At 39.6% G+C, this 17,556-nt stretch overlaps 1 protein-coding gene across 1 annotated transcript in view; it reads right to left on the reverse strand.

Moving 5' to 3' along the window:
* The window catches only part of CLASP1 (cytoplasmic linker associated protein 1), a 167,964-nt gene that overhangs the window by 44,247 nt on the left and 106,161 nt on the right, over positions 1 to 17,556 (reverse strand). The window contains exons 23-25 of the mRNA XM_058809099.1: positions 7,065 to 7,168; positions 4,572 to 4,595; positions 3,426 to 3,670 (exon numbers count right to left, since the gene is read on the reverse strand). Coding sequence (XP_058665082.1) covers positions 3,426 to 3,670; positions 4,572 to 4,595; positions 7,065 to 7,168 — 373 coding nt within the window. The remainder of the gene's footprint in view (positions 1 to 3,425; positions 3,671 to 4,571; positions 4,596 to 7,064; positions 7,169 to 17,556) is intronic.

Raw genomic sequence — 17,556 nt, forward strand, 5'->3', positions numbered from 1 at the left:
TCACCAGTTTTACATTAAGAATCTAAGAAACAATTATTTTTTTAAATCTTAAACCAGACAATTTTATTTTCTGCTGCTTTTATTTTCTTTTATATTCTGAATTACAGAAAACAACTTGAAATGTGCATGTTTGGGAGGCACTCAGCTTCTGTCTAGGTCAAGGTTGCTGAATCACTGAATTGTGCATTTTTTTCACCTTAAACATAGGTTTTCCAAGTCTCCTTTGTGTCAAGGATTTCAAATTTCAAGTAAAATCAGAACTTTCCAGGTATATACTAATCACATCTTTTGGTTTAAATTCCCAGTTGCTTCAGTAGTATCAGTCTAGAATCACAGATTATTAACACATCAGAACTGACTCCAAAGTCTGACAGCAGGCAGGCACATTGAGGAGCCAAACACATAGAAATAGAAGGAACATTAACGAATGGCCAGCTATTAAATCAGAAGATAATTACATCAAGGAACAATCTAACTTCCTATTCATATGACATTATTAGCTGCTCAGTAGTGCTCTTTTTATGGCAGGGGGAAAAAAGAATGATGCATGAGATACTGAGTTGGAGTCAAATGCAGAACTCTTTGGTGCCAAAGCTCTTATCTGCAATGTACTGACTCAAGTCTTGGCTTTCCTGCAAAGCAAACTGGCAAAAAATACAGAAGCTCTTCTTGTTTATGGTGCAAATGAAACCAGAGCAAGGCAGTTAGGTTACATTTCCTGCATACTTATGGATGTGAACAGACATTTTTCACCATTACAATGAAACCAGAGCAACTCATGAAATGAACACTGACTGCTCAGAGAAGACTTACTGAAGATTTTGACTATAGGGAATGTATTTCCAGGCCAACATTAATTCTACAATCCACCAACTTCTCTCTTTCTAAAAATAATCTTTGAACAGGCCAGAATAAGGCAGTACTCTAAGGATGCTTTATGTTAGATTGCTTCTAAGAAACACAGGACTTTTTTTTCCCCCAATAAATCTATGCATGAAAGGCTGATTAAATTTTAAAAGGGCACAAAACCTATGGGTTTAAGAGTCTGGTAGAGAGGGAAAAGTCTTTGTAACAACATCACAGTAGGCTGTCAACTTAATTCAGGGTGAGGCTGCACAGGCTCAAAATGACTACAGCACTCTCCTGACATCATGCAGATTGCAGGACTCTGAATGAACCCCTGTTTATTACTCTAATGAATTTTCTTTCTGGACAAAGGTTATATAAAGTCAGCAAGTACATGCATGTCTGCTTCTAAAAGCTCACAGACCCAAGGTAACAATGCAAGTACTAAACTGCAACAGGCAGTGGAAGAACATTTCCTTAAGGGACTCGTTTGCCTTGTTTTGTTTAGGAGAACTTATGGGGAGCCCTTAAAAAAGTAGGCCACATAAAGCTCTATAAAAAAAAGAGGATGGGTAAGTGCCATTCCACTTTGCATGCACATCTCTGGCTATGCAAATCCCAGCTAACACAGGATCAGCCATCTTTCAGTTCAGAATACTAAAGAAAACCCAACCACATCATCACCTCTTATTAACGCGTTTCACCACAACAGAAGGCATCAGGTTTAATTACAAGACAGACTTGCCCCTTGGACTAATGACCTTGATGATGTTCTCAAGATGCCGTGGGAACAAGCAGGATGATAAAATCTAATCATTAGAACAGGCACCAGATCAACTCTGAACCAAGGAGGAAGCAGATCAAAAGAAAACCAAAATGAAATACAGAGAACTAATCACAGTATCAAATTTAAAAAATAACTGCACAGAGGTGTAGTTTCTGGGACAGATTTAACAATTATTCAGGATCAAAGCTAAGACAACTTGCTACCTTGAGGGACTGGTGACAGCACAGTTCAAAAACTACAACCAGCAGGGCTGAAATCAAGAGTTTAATTCCATCAGTATTTCTGCAAAGATCTACTGACCTGGATAAACAGCCCATCACCAAAACTTCTCAGAGCTTCCTCCCTTGCAACTATCCCCAGCAGCACTCCAAACATTGCTTACAATCCTCACACACTTTTGTGGCAAAATAAAATCTCACCCAACTTTTTCATAGAAGTAATGAGGTGCCACAGTTTTTCCAGACAGTTTTTCTCTTTTGTTAAAGAGAAAGAAAAAAGACAGCATACATGATGGAAGTATCTTTTAAGAGACTCAGAAACAGACCACATCAAAAAGCATCTCTGATCTAGAGACTAACTACCCATTTTAAAAACCTGTAGCACTTCCCATTTAAGGCCTGGATCACATCACGTGAAGTGCTAGAATATTTTTATAATGACAAGAAACCAACTTTTTCAGGCCAGCCCTCAGCACACTTTTATTTGGACTATTAACATGAACCATCAAACTCTTTTCAGGCAGTGTGAAGCCCTTTTAAAATAGAAATAATTGCACAAACCCAAGTAGGGAGGCTCCAAACAACCACTTATATAAACCTGGCTACAATTTAAGTACCTATGATTCATAGCAGAAAAATAAAATTGTCATTCACAACTATTTGTGAATGTTACCTTCAAAGAAGCCAAGAGATAAACAGCTTATTTCAAACACTTTCTCCATAAACTAAGCATGAAATGTGGCCTGAGAGCCAGCTGGCCTGAGAGCCAGTTGTCCAGTTAATATGACCTGTGGCCATTGGGAGTTTCCAAATGACTACTGGATAATTCTGAGACCTACTGGGTAATTCTAAAACCTCATTAAAGGCATGATGTGCCAAAGGTGTTGGAAGGGGTTATGTGGTTCTCAGCAAGGGAAAAAGGTCTCCCTCTCCTATGATATGCAGTTTCAGAGCTGGTACACATACTCCACAGCCCTAAGAAACTTCCCTCTACAGTACACACTACGCCATTTATAAGACACAAGTTTCTGATATAAAATTTTTCAAGAGTTACAAACGGGATCTATAATTACACCTAACACAGCCTTCACAGAGAGTCAGAGTACAGCCAGTGCCAGCACTGTCTGATCTCAGCTTTGAAACACACACCCCGAGTCATGTTAGAGTAAGTGCAATGTTTTCTTCACCAACTAAATTGCCATGGGAAAAATACTGAAGGTTCAAACAGGCTAATGTAAAAATGGCACCACCCTTGGGAGTATGTTTACAACAGCACCACTGTGGGAAATCTCACTGTGCGACAACAACACCTATCACTGCAGGTTTTCATGAGACAAATGAAGGCTGAGAGAAGACAGTGTGCTTACCTGAGCCCTTTCTACACTACTGCCACCAATTATACTGATTACAACGCAGAAACCTTTCCAAAAGTTAACTGCAATCCCACATTGTGGAGACAAAGCCTTTACAGCCATGGAAGACAGTACCTGTCTCCATAAAGCAGGTACACAACACTGCCTTCTGGCTGTAGCCATCCCTAATGAATTACTGACACCAGAAATCTATGAAGTCACCTCAGTGTCCTCTGGCTCTTCAGCAGATTCTGAAGGCCTATGAGCCCCTCTTTCCTTTCAGACCAGTTGGAGCTGGCGCAGTGGTTGAGGACCTCAGCCACGTCCTCGGTCTGGCGCAGGTAGTGCGGAATGCCCCCGTTCCTGGAGCCGTAGGAGCGCTCCGAGCAGGCGCTGGAGGCGTCGCTGTTGGCGTCGTCATCCGAGTACATCCCATAGGGCTCATACCTCCTCCTCACTGGCTTCTTCTGGAAAAGGGGAAACGCAGAGTTATCAACTTATTTATAGTTACATCGATGCCAAAAGCAAAACATTCTACTTGCAATCACTAAAAAGGAGATTAGTGCTACTGTGATAGTGACTGAAGTGTTTTAAAGATGCCACCATGCATTGCCTGCTTACCTCTCACAGCAGTGCAAGACAGAGCCCACTGATTTCAGTGAGACTGAGAGACTCAGGGGAAGAGAGCCTGCCTACCCCAGCATGAAAATGGTGTGTTTATGCCCAGTAGAATTAAGTTACTGGCAATGAAATTAAATACAATACATGTTCTATTGGCAATAATGGTCAGTTCCATTGTTGCAGATACTAGGACGATGCAACCTCTACTTTAAAAAAAATTAAGGAAGAAATAGCTAAAAGAATCTGTGCTGACATGCCCAGTCAGTTTGCTATCAATACTGAAGTGACTCTAGAAATGCTCTGGATATGGCAATTTCTCTGTTAGTCTGGGCTAGGACTCTTTCCAGAGGCTACTAAGGGAGTTGAGTACTCAAATCCCACTCATTTCCATAGCATGGCATTAGAGGACCTAATTCCCTTAGGTACATCTTTGACTGTCTTGATCCTTACAGAAAGAATAGTAGCATAATTGGCAGCAAAAAAACCTCTTAAAAAAACCTTAAAAGAACAGGGTTGACAAGATAATGGATGAAAAAATAAATATGTATATTCTAAAGTGTTTGCTACAGAATTCCTTCCAGTGTCCAGTCCTACAGGTCTTGGACTTGTGAAGCCAGCAGAGTTTTGCTTCCACTAGGACTGGAGGACTGAAGCATAGAAATTAACTCACATGCAGTATCATGGGCGTTAGCAACAGGGTGGGGAGAGTTGGAAAGTAGAAATAAAAAGTCAAGAAAGCACTAGTACCTTGCTCCTGGAGTCTCCTAACAGCTGTAGGCAGGAAAATATTGAAGGGTGGGAAAAAGCATAGAGAATTATGTCAGAAGCTTATGTAGGGTTTGTTTTTGCAACAAAAACGTATAGCAAATGTGTCTTAGCAAATTAAAAAAAAATACAGTTTTGCGAAATAAAAGTGGGTATAATAATGCCTGACTTTATCTCCTAACTGTTGCACTACTCATACTGGCTACAATTTCCCTTAGGGATCTTGGAAGTGAGAATATCTGTTAAAAACTTTTTTAGGAACAGATCTATACTCAGCACCTCTTTTCTTACTTTTAGGAAATCTACAATGAAAGATACCAGATATTTTGGTAGTGATTTATCTTTCCCCACATATTACTAGCAGCATTTCATTTTAGAGTCATGCAAAGAAATTCTGATGTGAGGAAGTCGCTATCTACAGTACAGCACACTTAATAAACTTCACTTGCCAAGTTCTCTTTCAACCCCCAGTTCATACATCACACTGTTTTGAAGATTAGCTTCTTTTAAGACCCCCTGGTTGGCACCACTGGCTTAAAGGCCTCACTTAACAGCAAAGTTTCCATCACCCTTTGAGCTCTTCTGACAGACCCCAGCACTGATTCCCAGTATTGACACTGTGGGTTTAGGCCAAGTCCAGCTCAAACAGAAGTAGTGGATCCAACTGCAATTGTACAGAGGGAGTAGCAGTCACAGAATGACCCACCATGTTTTGTTTCAATTGAGGATTTGGCTGAAGCCATCTTTGGAGAAGTTTTTTCATTTCTTACTACATGGAAAAGACAACTCTCTGAAAACAAGGTTACTGTGTAAAAGCTGGCATCACAACACTCTCTCAAAAGGAGCCTGCACAGGCTTTGTAAGTTGCCTGTTGTCAGAAGGCAATGAAGAGAAAACTGGGGTGGTGGGAAAGAAGGGATGAACAAGATTGCATCTCCTGAAGCTGTACAAATTCAGATTGATCAACCAAGTCAGCAGCACCAGCTAGTTTCCAGCTAGACTTAAGTATTTCCCTTTTAAAGTGTTCAACCCTTCAAAATTTTAACATTTCAGTTTAATGTTACTTAACATCAAAGCTGGAATATTTAAAAGAGCACTCTAAATCTTGCTGAAGATTAAGTCACACCCAAAGAAATCTCAGGGCTCATGAGTAAATTGAAATACTGTGAGACTCTCCTCCCTTAAGAGACCTGTATTCAGCAGCTGCTCACATGCAGGGATAAAGGCTGATTTCATTTACACAGGCAAACCATTGTCTGTAATTATGTCCTGAACTGCTCTGGTAGCAAATTTGAGGTGCTGAGAGCAGAAATGGGCTCACAAGCTGTTACATTTGGTGATGAAAATGCTCACCAGTGATTCAACCCACTAAATGCAACAGTCCCATCCATTATACACTGCTCTACCTTTGCTCACAAGTACTTTCTTTGTTTTAAAATATAAATTTTGTAAAAAGGGCCATTTTTCTTGAAGTACTCTAATAGGTGCCATGAGCGGGGTGATAATTGGACACAAAAAGGAAAATGTTAGCCCTCCTTGGGGAAAGTGAACTAGGAAATGGAGAAAGGCCATCTACCAAAAACACTGGCAGCATGGTTCATCTTCCTTAAAGTGCATCTGAGACAGATTCTGAGAGATCTGTTTCAAGATACATCAGGAAATCCTTCTCTCATTCAGCTCTACAGCTGGAGAGGACCAGTGGGTACCCAGCTAGCACTGTACAATAATTTCTCCTGCCTCTACACATCCTTGCTCCCCCAAATAAGGTACATACAAAGGCTTATCATGTGACTTCTGAAAAGCAGAAGACACTTTCTGGGTTCTATCCAAGAGATATCATAGTACAATAAGATTATACAGGAGAGCAACATTTTTTAAAATGACAAAATTTACTAGGAAAAGCAGTGAATGTTTGAAAGTATTATCAGCAAACCAGACAAATACAATTCAACTTACACCATAACAGCATGAGATGGTACAGATTCCATGCAAGCCAAGTTATGAGCTCTCTGTGTATCTACCCAGGTGCAAATAACATAGGGCAGAAACTCGTTCTTGCTAAAACCTGGTCAGGAATTGACACTAACAGAGAATGCTGTTCTTCTGACAAAATCTTCATGCAGGTAATAGGACTGATGGAAATCTCTGACCCCCTGAGTGCTGAGCACCCTCAGAGTGCTGGGCACATCACATCCTCTGACAGCCAAGTGAAAGGCAAACAGCTGATTCAACCCATCCTGCAGCTGTAGCACCAACCCACAGCACTCTGTCTGACAACAGCTGCAGAGAAGTGACATGGAATCATGAAAAACATTCTGCTGCCAGTATTCCCAAAGTCAAACCAGCAAAAGGTAACTCTACAGCATCAGACACTGGCATGATCAGGATAAAGCTATTTAGAAAGAGGAGAACATACGTACAGGTAACTTTAAGCCACTTTCCAGAGTTGGAAGCATTTTGTATTTTCCCTCTTACCAGTGCATCAGCCACAGCAGCCTCCAGATCAGTGCTGGTGCTCAGGACTCGCATGGCATTCACAGAAGCAGGCATCCTGCCTGGCTGTCCGAGCCCAAACCGGTCTGCACAAAAGACAACAGTGAAAGGGATTGTTAAATGAATTCACATCCACTTGGAATCCTAATCAGGTGCCCCAGTAGTTCTCCCCACGGACTATGGGAACTCACAGTGCTTTTCCATTAAATGCCCTTTTACCCAGAGCTCCACAGAGTCTGCCACTAGGGTAAGAAATAAACTATTGCTTGTTGGGCGTTGGAGGCAATTTTGGATCCTCAGGGCAACTTTTCATTTATTTATTTTAAGCTGGGAAGCAGGGTATCTATTTTCTCTTTCTTTTTACTCAGTTGTCTCAAAGTTTTATTCTAATGTCAGAGGCAGAAAGGCCCATCCCAATCTGGCACTCTCAAAAATCAAGAGAGCTTCTCATTAACTTCAGAGAGACAGAACCATGCCCAGTGTCAGAACATGTAAATACTCAAGCACTCATCTATCCTGCAGCCTTTTCTCTCAGGCAAGGATGTGAGACTAGCAGCATCAGATTAGTCTATTTTATGTCTCAAGGCTTGATTAACCACTAGAATATACCCCTACACCTTCACAGTATAAGAATTAAGTTAACAACTCACTTGTGAAGTGACTCCAGTTTCTGGTTCTCTTGAGAAGAAGTTTAAATTCCAGAGCTCTATATCAAAACTTGTTTTGAGCAGACAATATAATCTTTCTTCCCTTTGAATTTGATGGCAAAGCTCTCAATGGCATCCAAAGAAATGGCATTGACTCTAAAATGCCATTTACACTCCTAACATTAATTAGTTTACTATCATTTGCCCAGTTTACCAAAAAAGTTATTGAAATTAGGTTTTTTTTTTGCAAAGCCAAATTCAGAAAGGTCTACTAGCAGAGCTATGACAGAATCAGTAGCTTAAGTATCACAGGCCAGGTTCTGGCAGCTGAGTCCTTCTAGAGGGAGCAGATCAGGTACCAAATACTGGGATCCTGGCTCTGCTCCATAAGCAGAGCCAGGTTGGTTATGACATTCCAAGTTTTTCTTTCTGTGTGGGCTGTTGCTTGCTCATGCAGGACTCAGACTATCCCTCCTGGAACACATGTTACACCTCTGTCCCTGTACCCACACATGCCAACAGGAGTTTTGCCAGCAAATTCAGTGGTGCATGGATCAAGCTGCAGGAACCCATTTGAGAGACCTTCAGCTGATCCACATCAAGCAGCAGGAGAGTGGGGTCAAGTCACACAGGTCTTTTAATACTTCATCTATAATTAATTTAACAGTGGAAAAATACTGCTTATCAAACTGCTGAACCATATTGTGGAATTGCTCAAAACTGAGGCCAAACATGGTATTCAGCAGCTTAATGTGTTTTTTGGGGAAAATACTGCATATCAAAAATTTCATTGCTTTCTCTTTTATGAACCTACTGCACTGAAATATCTTTTAGGGATTAGCTTACACTGACATGCATAATTTATATCAGAGATTGAAGCTGGCCAGTTCTACTGTCCTAATTACAAAGCTTTATTTGAGATTAAGCTACTGCGGGGAAATAGGGAAGATTTTTAAAGTCCAAAGTATTTTGAAAAGAAAAAAACCCTGCAAACTAATATTTATTTCAAACAGAAGTGATACCTATCAAAATTTGCTGTTTCTTAGAGTTACATGCCCAGACAAGACATTTCTGATTTACAACAAAAGCACATTTTCTACAAAACACATTACAAGGGGAAAAAAAAAAAGAAACAAAGTTCTTAGAACTACTGCCAAAAAGTAATCAAATCATGACATTTCACAAAGAAATAAAAGTTGTATGTGTTATTACTATCCCCTTTTTTAATGCACTTTGGTCAAAGAATAATTTCAAATATGAAGATGAAAGAGTGCTTTATTCCTAAAATGGAAAAGTCTGTGCACACTTAACAGAAGCACAGAGATGATAATGCAGTAGGTCTGACTGAAACTAAAGCCACCACTACAGAGATACATACACTATAAAGTTGTACAAAGGACAAGGATTTTCCTAACTATAAATGAGATCTGGTACAGTACAAGGCCTGTAACTGTTGAGGTAAGTTCTGGACTTGGTTTTATATTTAAATCCAAACCAATTACATTACTCAAGTGCTACTGAGATCAAAATTTGGCTTTAACTTTTGAAACTACATAGCATGAAAAATACCACTGTCATTTGTTTTTGAATAAATTTAGTGTTACATTAGAAAAGGGAAGATAGTTGGTTGGGTTTTTTTTTAAATGAAGAACAAAATGACAAAGTAATTCAATTGTTGATCAGTTTAAATACCCAGCATAAAGAAACAAAATTGAGCTTTTTTAACACATTAAGTACAGTGTGGCACGCTGGCTTCTATCTCCACGGCTATGAGGAATCTTCTGAACTACTTTGTTCAGTGATTTTTGAATTTACAACACCCAAGTTACTCCAGGTTTCTCCCCAAGACACTGTTGCCATCCTGGAGTGCTGAAATAAGACCACAGGAGAGACCTCAATGTATGTCTGATGTGGGGCTGGGAACACACCTGGCTCCAGGAATAACCAGCACAGTCAAGCCCAAGGTTACTGGGCAAGAAATCTGCAGATTATGCTCTGGCCACATTCCCTCATCTCCCTGGCCAGATTCATTCACTATACTTGTTACAAACTTGGTGAAAATTTGCAACCACCATTATTAATCCTATTTTGCCATTTTTTAGACTATTTTGGCCTTCTGTAGCACACAGGTAACCATACAAAATTTGATTATGCATTGTACCAAACCACAGGAGCCAAACATGAAGCGACTATCACAGGAAGTCAAAAGCAAACAAAGCTTAAATCTGTATTACATCTGAGCTATTTTAAATATTTTTAATTATTTTGATTAAATACAAATTCAAATTGCTATCTGAAAAATGCCACTCAAATCAGCTTGCATCACTTCTGTTGAGTAACATGATAAGGGAAATGTTTTGAGTGTTTTAATTAAGTGATAGCCATTTAACTAGACTCATGAGAAACAGTATTTTTCACTCCCTATCTGAAGGGTGTTAATTAAAAAACTTTCATTATAACAAATTCCTTATAAGATTTTAGCCTCCAAGAAAACACTGAACTCCTCATCTTCTACATTATCTTTATCCCCACAATTTAGTCTCTGTTGTACTGAAACTAACAGCCCTCATTCAATTATTTTTAAGATTCCCAGTAAAATATCCTTATTTAAAAGGAATTACAGGTTCTCCATAACTGCAAATCCAGTACAGGGGTGGGAGAGAAGTAACTGGAATCTGCAGATTTTTCTCATTAGATGAAACCAACAGTCGCATTATGCAAAGCCCAGTGAAATTAAGGGATTTTTTTTTTTCAAAAGCTTCCATGTACTTTGGCAAGGCCTTGAGAATTATATGAAGGATGGATCAGCATGTGTTATGCTCCAAAGTTCATTCTGAAAGCTTATCAGGTGCTTAATTTTTGCTGCTCTTGTGTATTTTGGAGGGGATCCCACAAAGAACTTTCATTAATAGAGACAGGAGCCCAGAATATTTGTAATAAATGGGATAAAACCCATTGGGATCCTGTCCTAGGCACTGAAAAGTGCTACACTGCTAAAGAGGGAAAAGAATCTGCAAGTACTCTGCATCAGTCAGGATTCAGCCCATGCTGCACAACTGATCCAATTTACAGGAGAATTGAGAAAGCCCTGGATCACCCTTTGTTTAAACACTGTTCACAATGTTCCTAAAATGCACAAAATTAAAAACATCCAAAAAATGAAACTCAAAACAAAAAGCCACGTTGAACAAAAGCAGAACAGAAAGCCCGGCAGCGGTGAGAAGCACATGCCAAGTGCTGGCTGATGCACACGATGGCAAATGTTAAAGATGGTGTAAAACAAGACTACGATTAAGAAGCGGATTCATGCAGTTAGCGCTTGTTCACCTGACTGCCCAACAGAATCAGCAGTGGAGAGAGCACTAGTGGACCTGGAATGACGTCGAGAAGCTGCAAGTAGAAGGAATGGCAACACCCACAGGATTAACACACATTGAACCCGAGACAGAAAATGCCACAATCCAAAGGGATGTGTGTGAGTGCCACCGGCAGAGGCGTTTCACAGTGACGGGGAATGGCGCTGCGCGTGGATGCGGAACAGCGACAGTGCGAGCCCCACCTCCGCCTGCAGCTCCCCCCTTCCCCATGGCCATTATTAACACAATGCATGACAGAGCTCATTTGGAACAGTCCCAAACTGGGTGCAGCTCAGCAAAAACACCCCGATGCACATCGGTCACGTTCCAGACCTGCAGGTCTGGCGGGCGGCCGTCATGAGAACGTGGAGCACGGAACTACAGAGAAGGGTTTAGATGTGTCTGATCTAAACCCCAAAGTGAAGCCATGAGGAATGGTGACGAATTGTGCTTGCAGGTATTTTTCCACAACATTCTAGCCTATGCATAATAAAATCAACGTTAACAAAGAGAATGTGTAACCACATAAGCAGGAAGAGTCATACAGGGAGGTCACCAACCACTGCACAGGTCCTCGGGTTGGTTTCTTTTCCAGGTAAACACACGTACACACATATTCAGGTGTTGCTACTTCCAAAGGTCCCTTGCTTTTAACAAATTTTGCATACATGTTTCTTGAACCTCAGTATGTACATGCAGAGCTAAGGAGAATATGCACATCACACACCCATCTAGAATGATACATGTATACAAATTGTTAAAAGCAATGGAGTGCACACAGTAGCAGAGGAGCCCAAGCCAAATATAGCTCCCACTTCAATTCCCAGTTGTTAGCAGCACATCAATCACAAAATGCCTTTGGAGAGGCTCTCAGTTCTTGGCTTCAGCATACAAGTGAGTTCTTTATGAAAGCAAATGAAGAACGGGCCCAGTCATTCCCAAATTACAGAAATTGTCTTTCTAAAGAAGTTTTCCCTATGTCTAGCAATGACATGCTCACCAGCTCAAAGCAACTGACCCAAGAAACCGATTGTTCATTTAAGCAATTCATCACCACAGACTCACTGAAGGCCTTGCTGCTTTAACATCATAACTAGTACTGTCAAGGAACTGAAAAAATAAAGCAGAATCACCTTACAATACAAACAGGCTTTGTCAGTTATGTACGTAAGTGTGCAGCAGAAAATTCTAAGTGCTCTGTTTAAGGCAAAGCATTCATAAACACAAATACTAATATAATGACATAGGAATCAGCAACGTGAGAAAAATAAAATTTTGGGTTTCTCTGACTCTGAGAGCTTCACTAAAAGTTATATGTAATGTGGCCTTTGGCCATGGAGAACATATGCATTTATTCAAGAGAATTATCCCACGGATATCATAAGTAAGCTCATGGAAGTTTTGCATGATCAGTGCAGGATTATGGACTGAACCCCTCACAATTAAGGTTCATCGCTTTCCCCTAAGCCATCCACTGTACCCCTGTGGACACCACTGCAAGATCAAGGCCCAGGGAAAAACAAGAATAACAAAAAATTTTAAAAACCTACATTTCTGCAAGGAGGCTGACTGTTTTTACTAACTTAGGAAGCAGGACTCATGATACACAGACATGTGTGCCTGTACTGCAGCCCCAAAACAACAGAATGCCAGTGCTGACATTGACCATAATGCCAGTAAATACAACAATCTTGTCATTTCCATTCAGTTACTCTAAATATGATTCACAAATATACAAGTTAATCTTTATAAGCAAAACCAGACTATGAACAGCAGGATTATATTACCTTTGCATTATTGCAAGATTAACTGGGTTCTAACAATACTGTAAGAGAACCACACTGTTTTGGCTTAAACTGACATATATAAATTTCTTTGAGATGAATTACACACCACATAATTAACAAATTCATGAACATAATTGATTTTAAAGCATTTCAATGAAAACACAAGAAAAGGTAATAAGGTAACAACTACATTGTTTTTTTGTTGTTACATTGATATTTCCTCCCCATGTAACGTTTATGGCCTAATAACATGTATTTCTAGAAATGCATTACTCTTAAGGTAATTAAAAATCATGAACTAAAAGGAGATTATGCTTTCCTCACAATAAAACAGTATAACACACGTCTGTAACTGACTGTACACTTATAGTCAGAGTAAGAGTCAGATTCAGCCCTGGTAGAAGTCCAAAGCTCACACCAACTGTGGTTCTGATACACTGCATTTGCTTTTCAGAACAAGGGCTCAAGGCAGTATTTCAATGACTGTATTTTCAATAAAATAAACAAAACACAGCACAGTGACATACAACACTGACAAATTAATACTGAAATCCAGCCTACTTATACATTTTGGCTGGAGGAAAAAAGCTTCATTCAAAATTAAAGCTAGGCAGGTTAACTATAAAAATAAGCTACAGTTATGGATCTACTGCCTTTTTCTAGATCTGGTATGAAATCAGCCTCATTTAATCAATAAAATGTTCATCTATTTATCTTAAAGAGCTATGAACCAAGTTATGAGTGCAAAGTTGAACTCCTTCCATTTCTCAGCAGAAGCTGAGATCATAATGTAAAACAGATTATTTTATAGCTCAATATAATGAAATCATTGAACCCAAAAGCTTCTCCAATATTAAAACTTATGATCTCTTCCATTTACACATTACATCATATAACTGTATTTTGTCACTATGTGCAAAATAGATACTGTAACACCATTCTTCACTGAATTACTACATAAATGAAGAGAGCCTGGAGATTACTGTATTTCATGTCTGAGATGACAAGTTTTGATACAAGAAGTAATGTATTGGGTTGAACATATGATATGACATTTGATCAGAAACATTAACTGTCTTGCTGTATTCAGCATTGTGCAGAAAAACTCCTGCATATGGTAAGTGTAATAAGATTTTCTATTTGTACTGTACACTTTAACTGCAGTTTCATGATGCTCCTTTAAAATCTCAGTCTTTCCTTGGTTTTACACTGCCTGACAAAGCTTCCCACAGCATGTAAAACTTAACTGATGATTGACTATCCTGTAAAACCTCTACAAAAAGAGAGGTGCTATCTCCACTGGAGGATTCAGGATAGAAATTATATACTGTAACTGTACCTAGCTGTAAGAAAATCCAATCATGAATAATTGAGTCACTCAACAACAGGCTACAATGCTACAAAAACTACTTCAGTGTGACCTAGAAAATCCAGGCTTGCCCTCCCATAGATTTCCATCAGTGTGATTAAGCGAAGCACAGCAGCCCAATAGAAGCTGATTCAATCAAACTAAAAATTGCAAAAGTTCAAACTAAGCTATTTCCCTGCTAACAGTGAAGTGCTGAGAACCAGAATTGAAGCATGCAGAAGAAAACAGAAGGGGGAAAAAAAAATGGGGTTGGAAACGGGGAGTGTCAGGAATCCAGAGGACAGAAAAGAGCTCATTCCACCTAGCAGTGTCTTGAAAGGGTAATCACAACAAGGGAAAAAGGAAAAAAAATATTGACCCTTAAAGCTCCAATGCCTACATGTACTCACCAAGTGGAGGGAAGCCCCGAGCAGGGCTTGTATCTCGACTGCTCTCACGGCTGGTATCACGACTGCACCCCTGACTCATGCTGGGTCGGGGGATGCGACTGCTCCGTGCTAGCATGCAGCATGGAGAGTTTCAGAGAAGGTGAACAAGTTTAATGAGGACAGAAAGCTCAAAGTCAAGTCACAGTTCTGTTAGTTATGGTAATTATTACATTAGTAATTACAATTTGTAGCTGCCTGCTCAGGCTCTTTACAAACCAACTACCTTACATGCTGAGCTGTGTTTGTGATGTGAAATTTCAGCAGCCTTAATGTCTGACTGACAGTCTGCTTTTTTCTTAAGCAATCCAAGTTTTGTTATTCAAGTAGAGCAGGAATCTTCAATCATTTAGGGAAGCTCTACTGTTGCAAAAGAGATGAGGCTGAAAGAAACCCTTCTGGAATATTTCTTCCTTCATTTTAAAATAAACACCCTTCTGGAACAAATGAGCAGAGAAAAATTTCTTTAAGTAATTAATACCAATATGATGTTTTTACATAGATTTGCCTTTCACAGGGAGAGTTGTTTTGAACAAATATCCTAAGGAAAAAAAAAGGAGTACTGCACAGACTTGTAGAGATATCTTTCTCTAATGAAAGATACTGGGGAAAAAATATTTAGAACCTGAATACCTGAAAGACAGGTTAAAAAGTGATTTGAATTTGAAGAGAGCGGTAGCTTCAGATATTTAACAGAAGCTAACTTCTGCTCCTCAGACATTTCTAGAAGTTTATCTTTACGATTTTATATGCACACAGTTTGAGGCTTATGCACACTTCAGGGGAGCTTTAAACTATATTCCTTACTTGTACAAAACCCTACATGCTTGCATATGTTTGAGACTCTGAATGTTTCAAAAATTCTTGCAGAAAGTTATTTAGTAAGATTTATGCCTGATGAAGAATACAATATTTTCTTAGGGCAAAACCCAGCTTCTTAATTGTCAGAAGAATTTAATGACAAGAGGGATTTCCCTTGCTGTTATAAAAAGGCAGTACCATATTTCAAGTGTTCAGGAGCCGCCACAGAGGAATTTTCTCAGGCACAGAGTAAAACCTAATCTGCCAGCTTCGGTGACAACACAGCAGAGGTACATATGCATGAACATGAGGGTGCTAACACTTTGACTGTACCCTCATTTTTATAAAAACTATGTCATTTGCATGCTTCAGAATATATATATATTCTTAAAAATCTCTATTGGTTTGTATACAGAATTTAAATGCCTAGACTAAAGCTGAAGTTCCTCTACAGTGCTTCAGTGCTCTCACATCCTTGAAGCGTCCTTCAAGCAAAACAGTACAGAACAAAATAGAAACCTTCATATTTAGGTTTTAAAATTCAAATAGAGTCTTCTGCCAGATTCTTGCTTTGTCAAATCCCTCCCAGTTTTGCAAAACCAAGTTCATATCTCTGTGATGAATTAATGGTTCTGATGGTTGACCTCTGATGTCAGACAACGTGAGATGAGCAATGAACCAAGCTGATTAGATCACCACAATGTCTAATGATAGTGACTTAGATGGTCTTACAATAAGTAAGACAGACTAAATTATAAGAGCTGGATGAAATTAGGGTTCATGAGTACAATAATCCCATCTCAGATGTACAAGGGAAAAAGCTGACAAGTGAACTACAGGTAAGAGTAACACTAAAGTTCTCCAAACAAATACTTGGTTTGAAATTGCAGACTCTCTAGAAGCAACCTTCTCATTCTTGGGTCTCATGCTTAGATGTAAATAATGGCAGCCTTCACATCAGGTTTGCACAAGCAGTCATTTCTCTTAAACAGAGAAGATCTGCCCATCTTTTCTATAATACAACTGTACTAAAACAGTAAAGGCTCTTTAGAGAGGGAGAGATACGAATGCTTACAAAAATTTTGGATGCACACAACAGATTCTCCTTCCATACCAGCTAACAGCAGCAGCATGAATATGATGAAAATGCACTTTAATTGCATTGTCCTACACTAGTAGGACAATGCTACAGATGAAGCATAATACTGACTGCACAAACAGAATAACCAAAGCCAAACATTGGGTACTTCAGGATTAATGGTCAAATAAAAGGGTTGCATGTTGCTGGATACAAAAGAAAATTAAGGGGAAAAAAAAAAGGATTGAAAAAAACTGAAGGATGAGTCTGCTGTGGACTCCCAGGCACCTGCCCCACATTTTCATCACCATGTTGTGTAAAGAAGATTTTGTATTAGCTACTCAGACTATTTCCTTTAGACACTGCCAGCAGTAAAGGCCAGCAGTGTTGTCACTTAGCTAAGTCTCTCACACTGTCACAGCCTGTCTCTGCAGTGCAGGGAGCAAAAGCAAAGAAGACTGACCAAGTCTCAATTGGAGAATTCTCAATCCCCAAAAGCTGGACAGAAATCAAGTGAATGAATAGCAAAATGGATTAAGAGGAGAAGGCAGCATGAAAGCACACAGTGTGTCCACAGCCAGCTCTGCTGTGAGAAAGTCTAGGACAAGACAAGGATGAGTTGTTTCCAATAATATTCCAATATTGTAATGTGTACTGTTACCAATTTCACCTGGAAAGTCAGAGCACTTAGACATGGCTCCCACCATTATTAAAACACACTATCCAGCAGTCTTATGCCAGTGGAACCCAGCAGATGCAAATATCCCCAGCAGAACATGAAAGTGCCCCTGTTTACCAATCTACCAGAAGAAACTGGTATTTCATTAGGGTGTGAATTTTAATGATTCTTAAGTGGAGACTGAAAATCAGCAGACGCTTTCTTACATCAATAGCAGCATTTTAAAGAGCCTGAAATTCTGCCAAACAGCCAAAGGAAAGCTCTGCAGTGGGGAACACCCAGGCAAGGCAAGTCAAGAACTGCCTGCAAGTTTCCAATGAACGTACACAGCA

The sequence above is a fragment of the Ammospiza caudacuta genome, chromosome 8, assembly GCF_027887145.1.
Source record: "Ammospiza caudacuta isolate bAmmCau1 chromosome 8, bAmmCau1.pri, whole genome shotgun sequence".
NCBI classification, from domain to species: Eukaryota; Metazoa; Chordata; class Aves; order Passeriformes; family Passerellidae; genus Ammospiza; species Ammospiza caudacuta.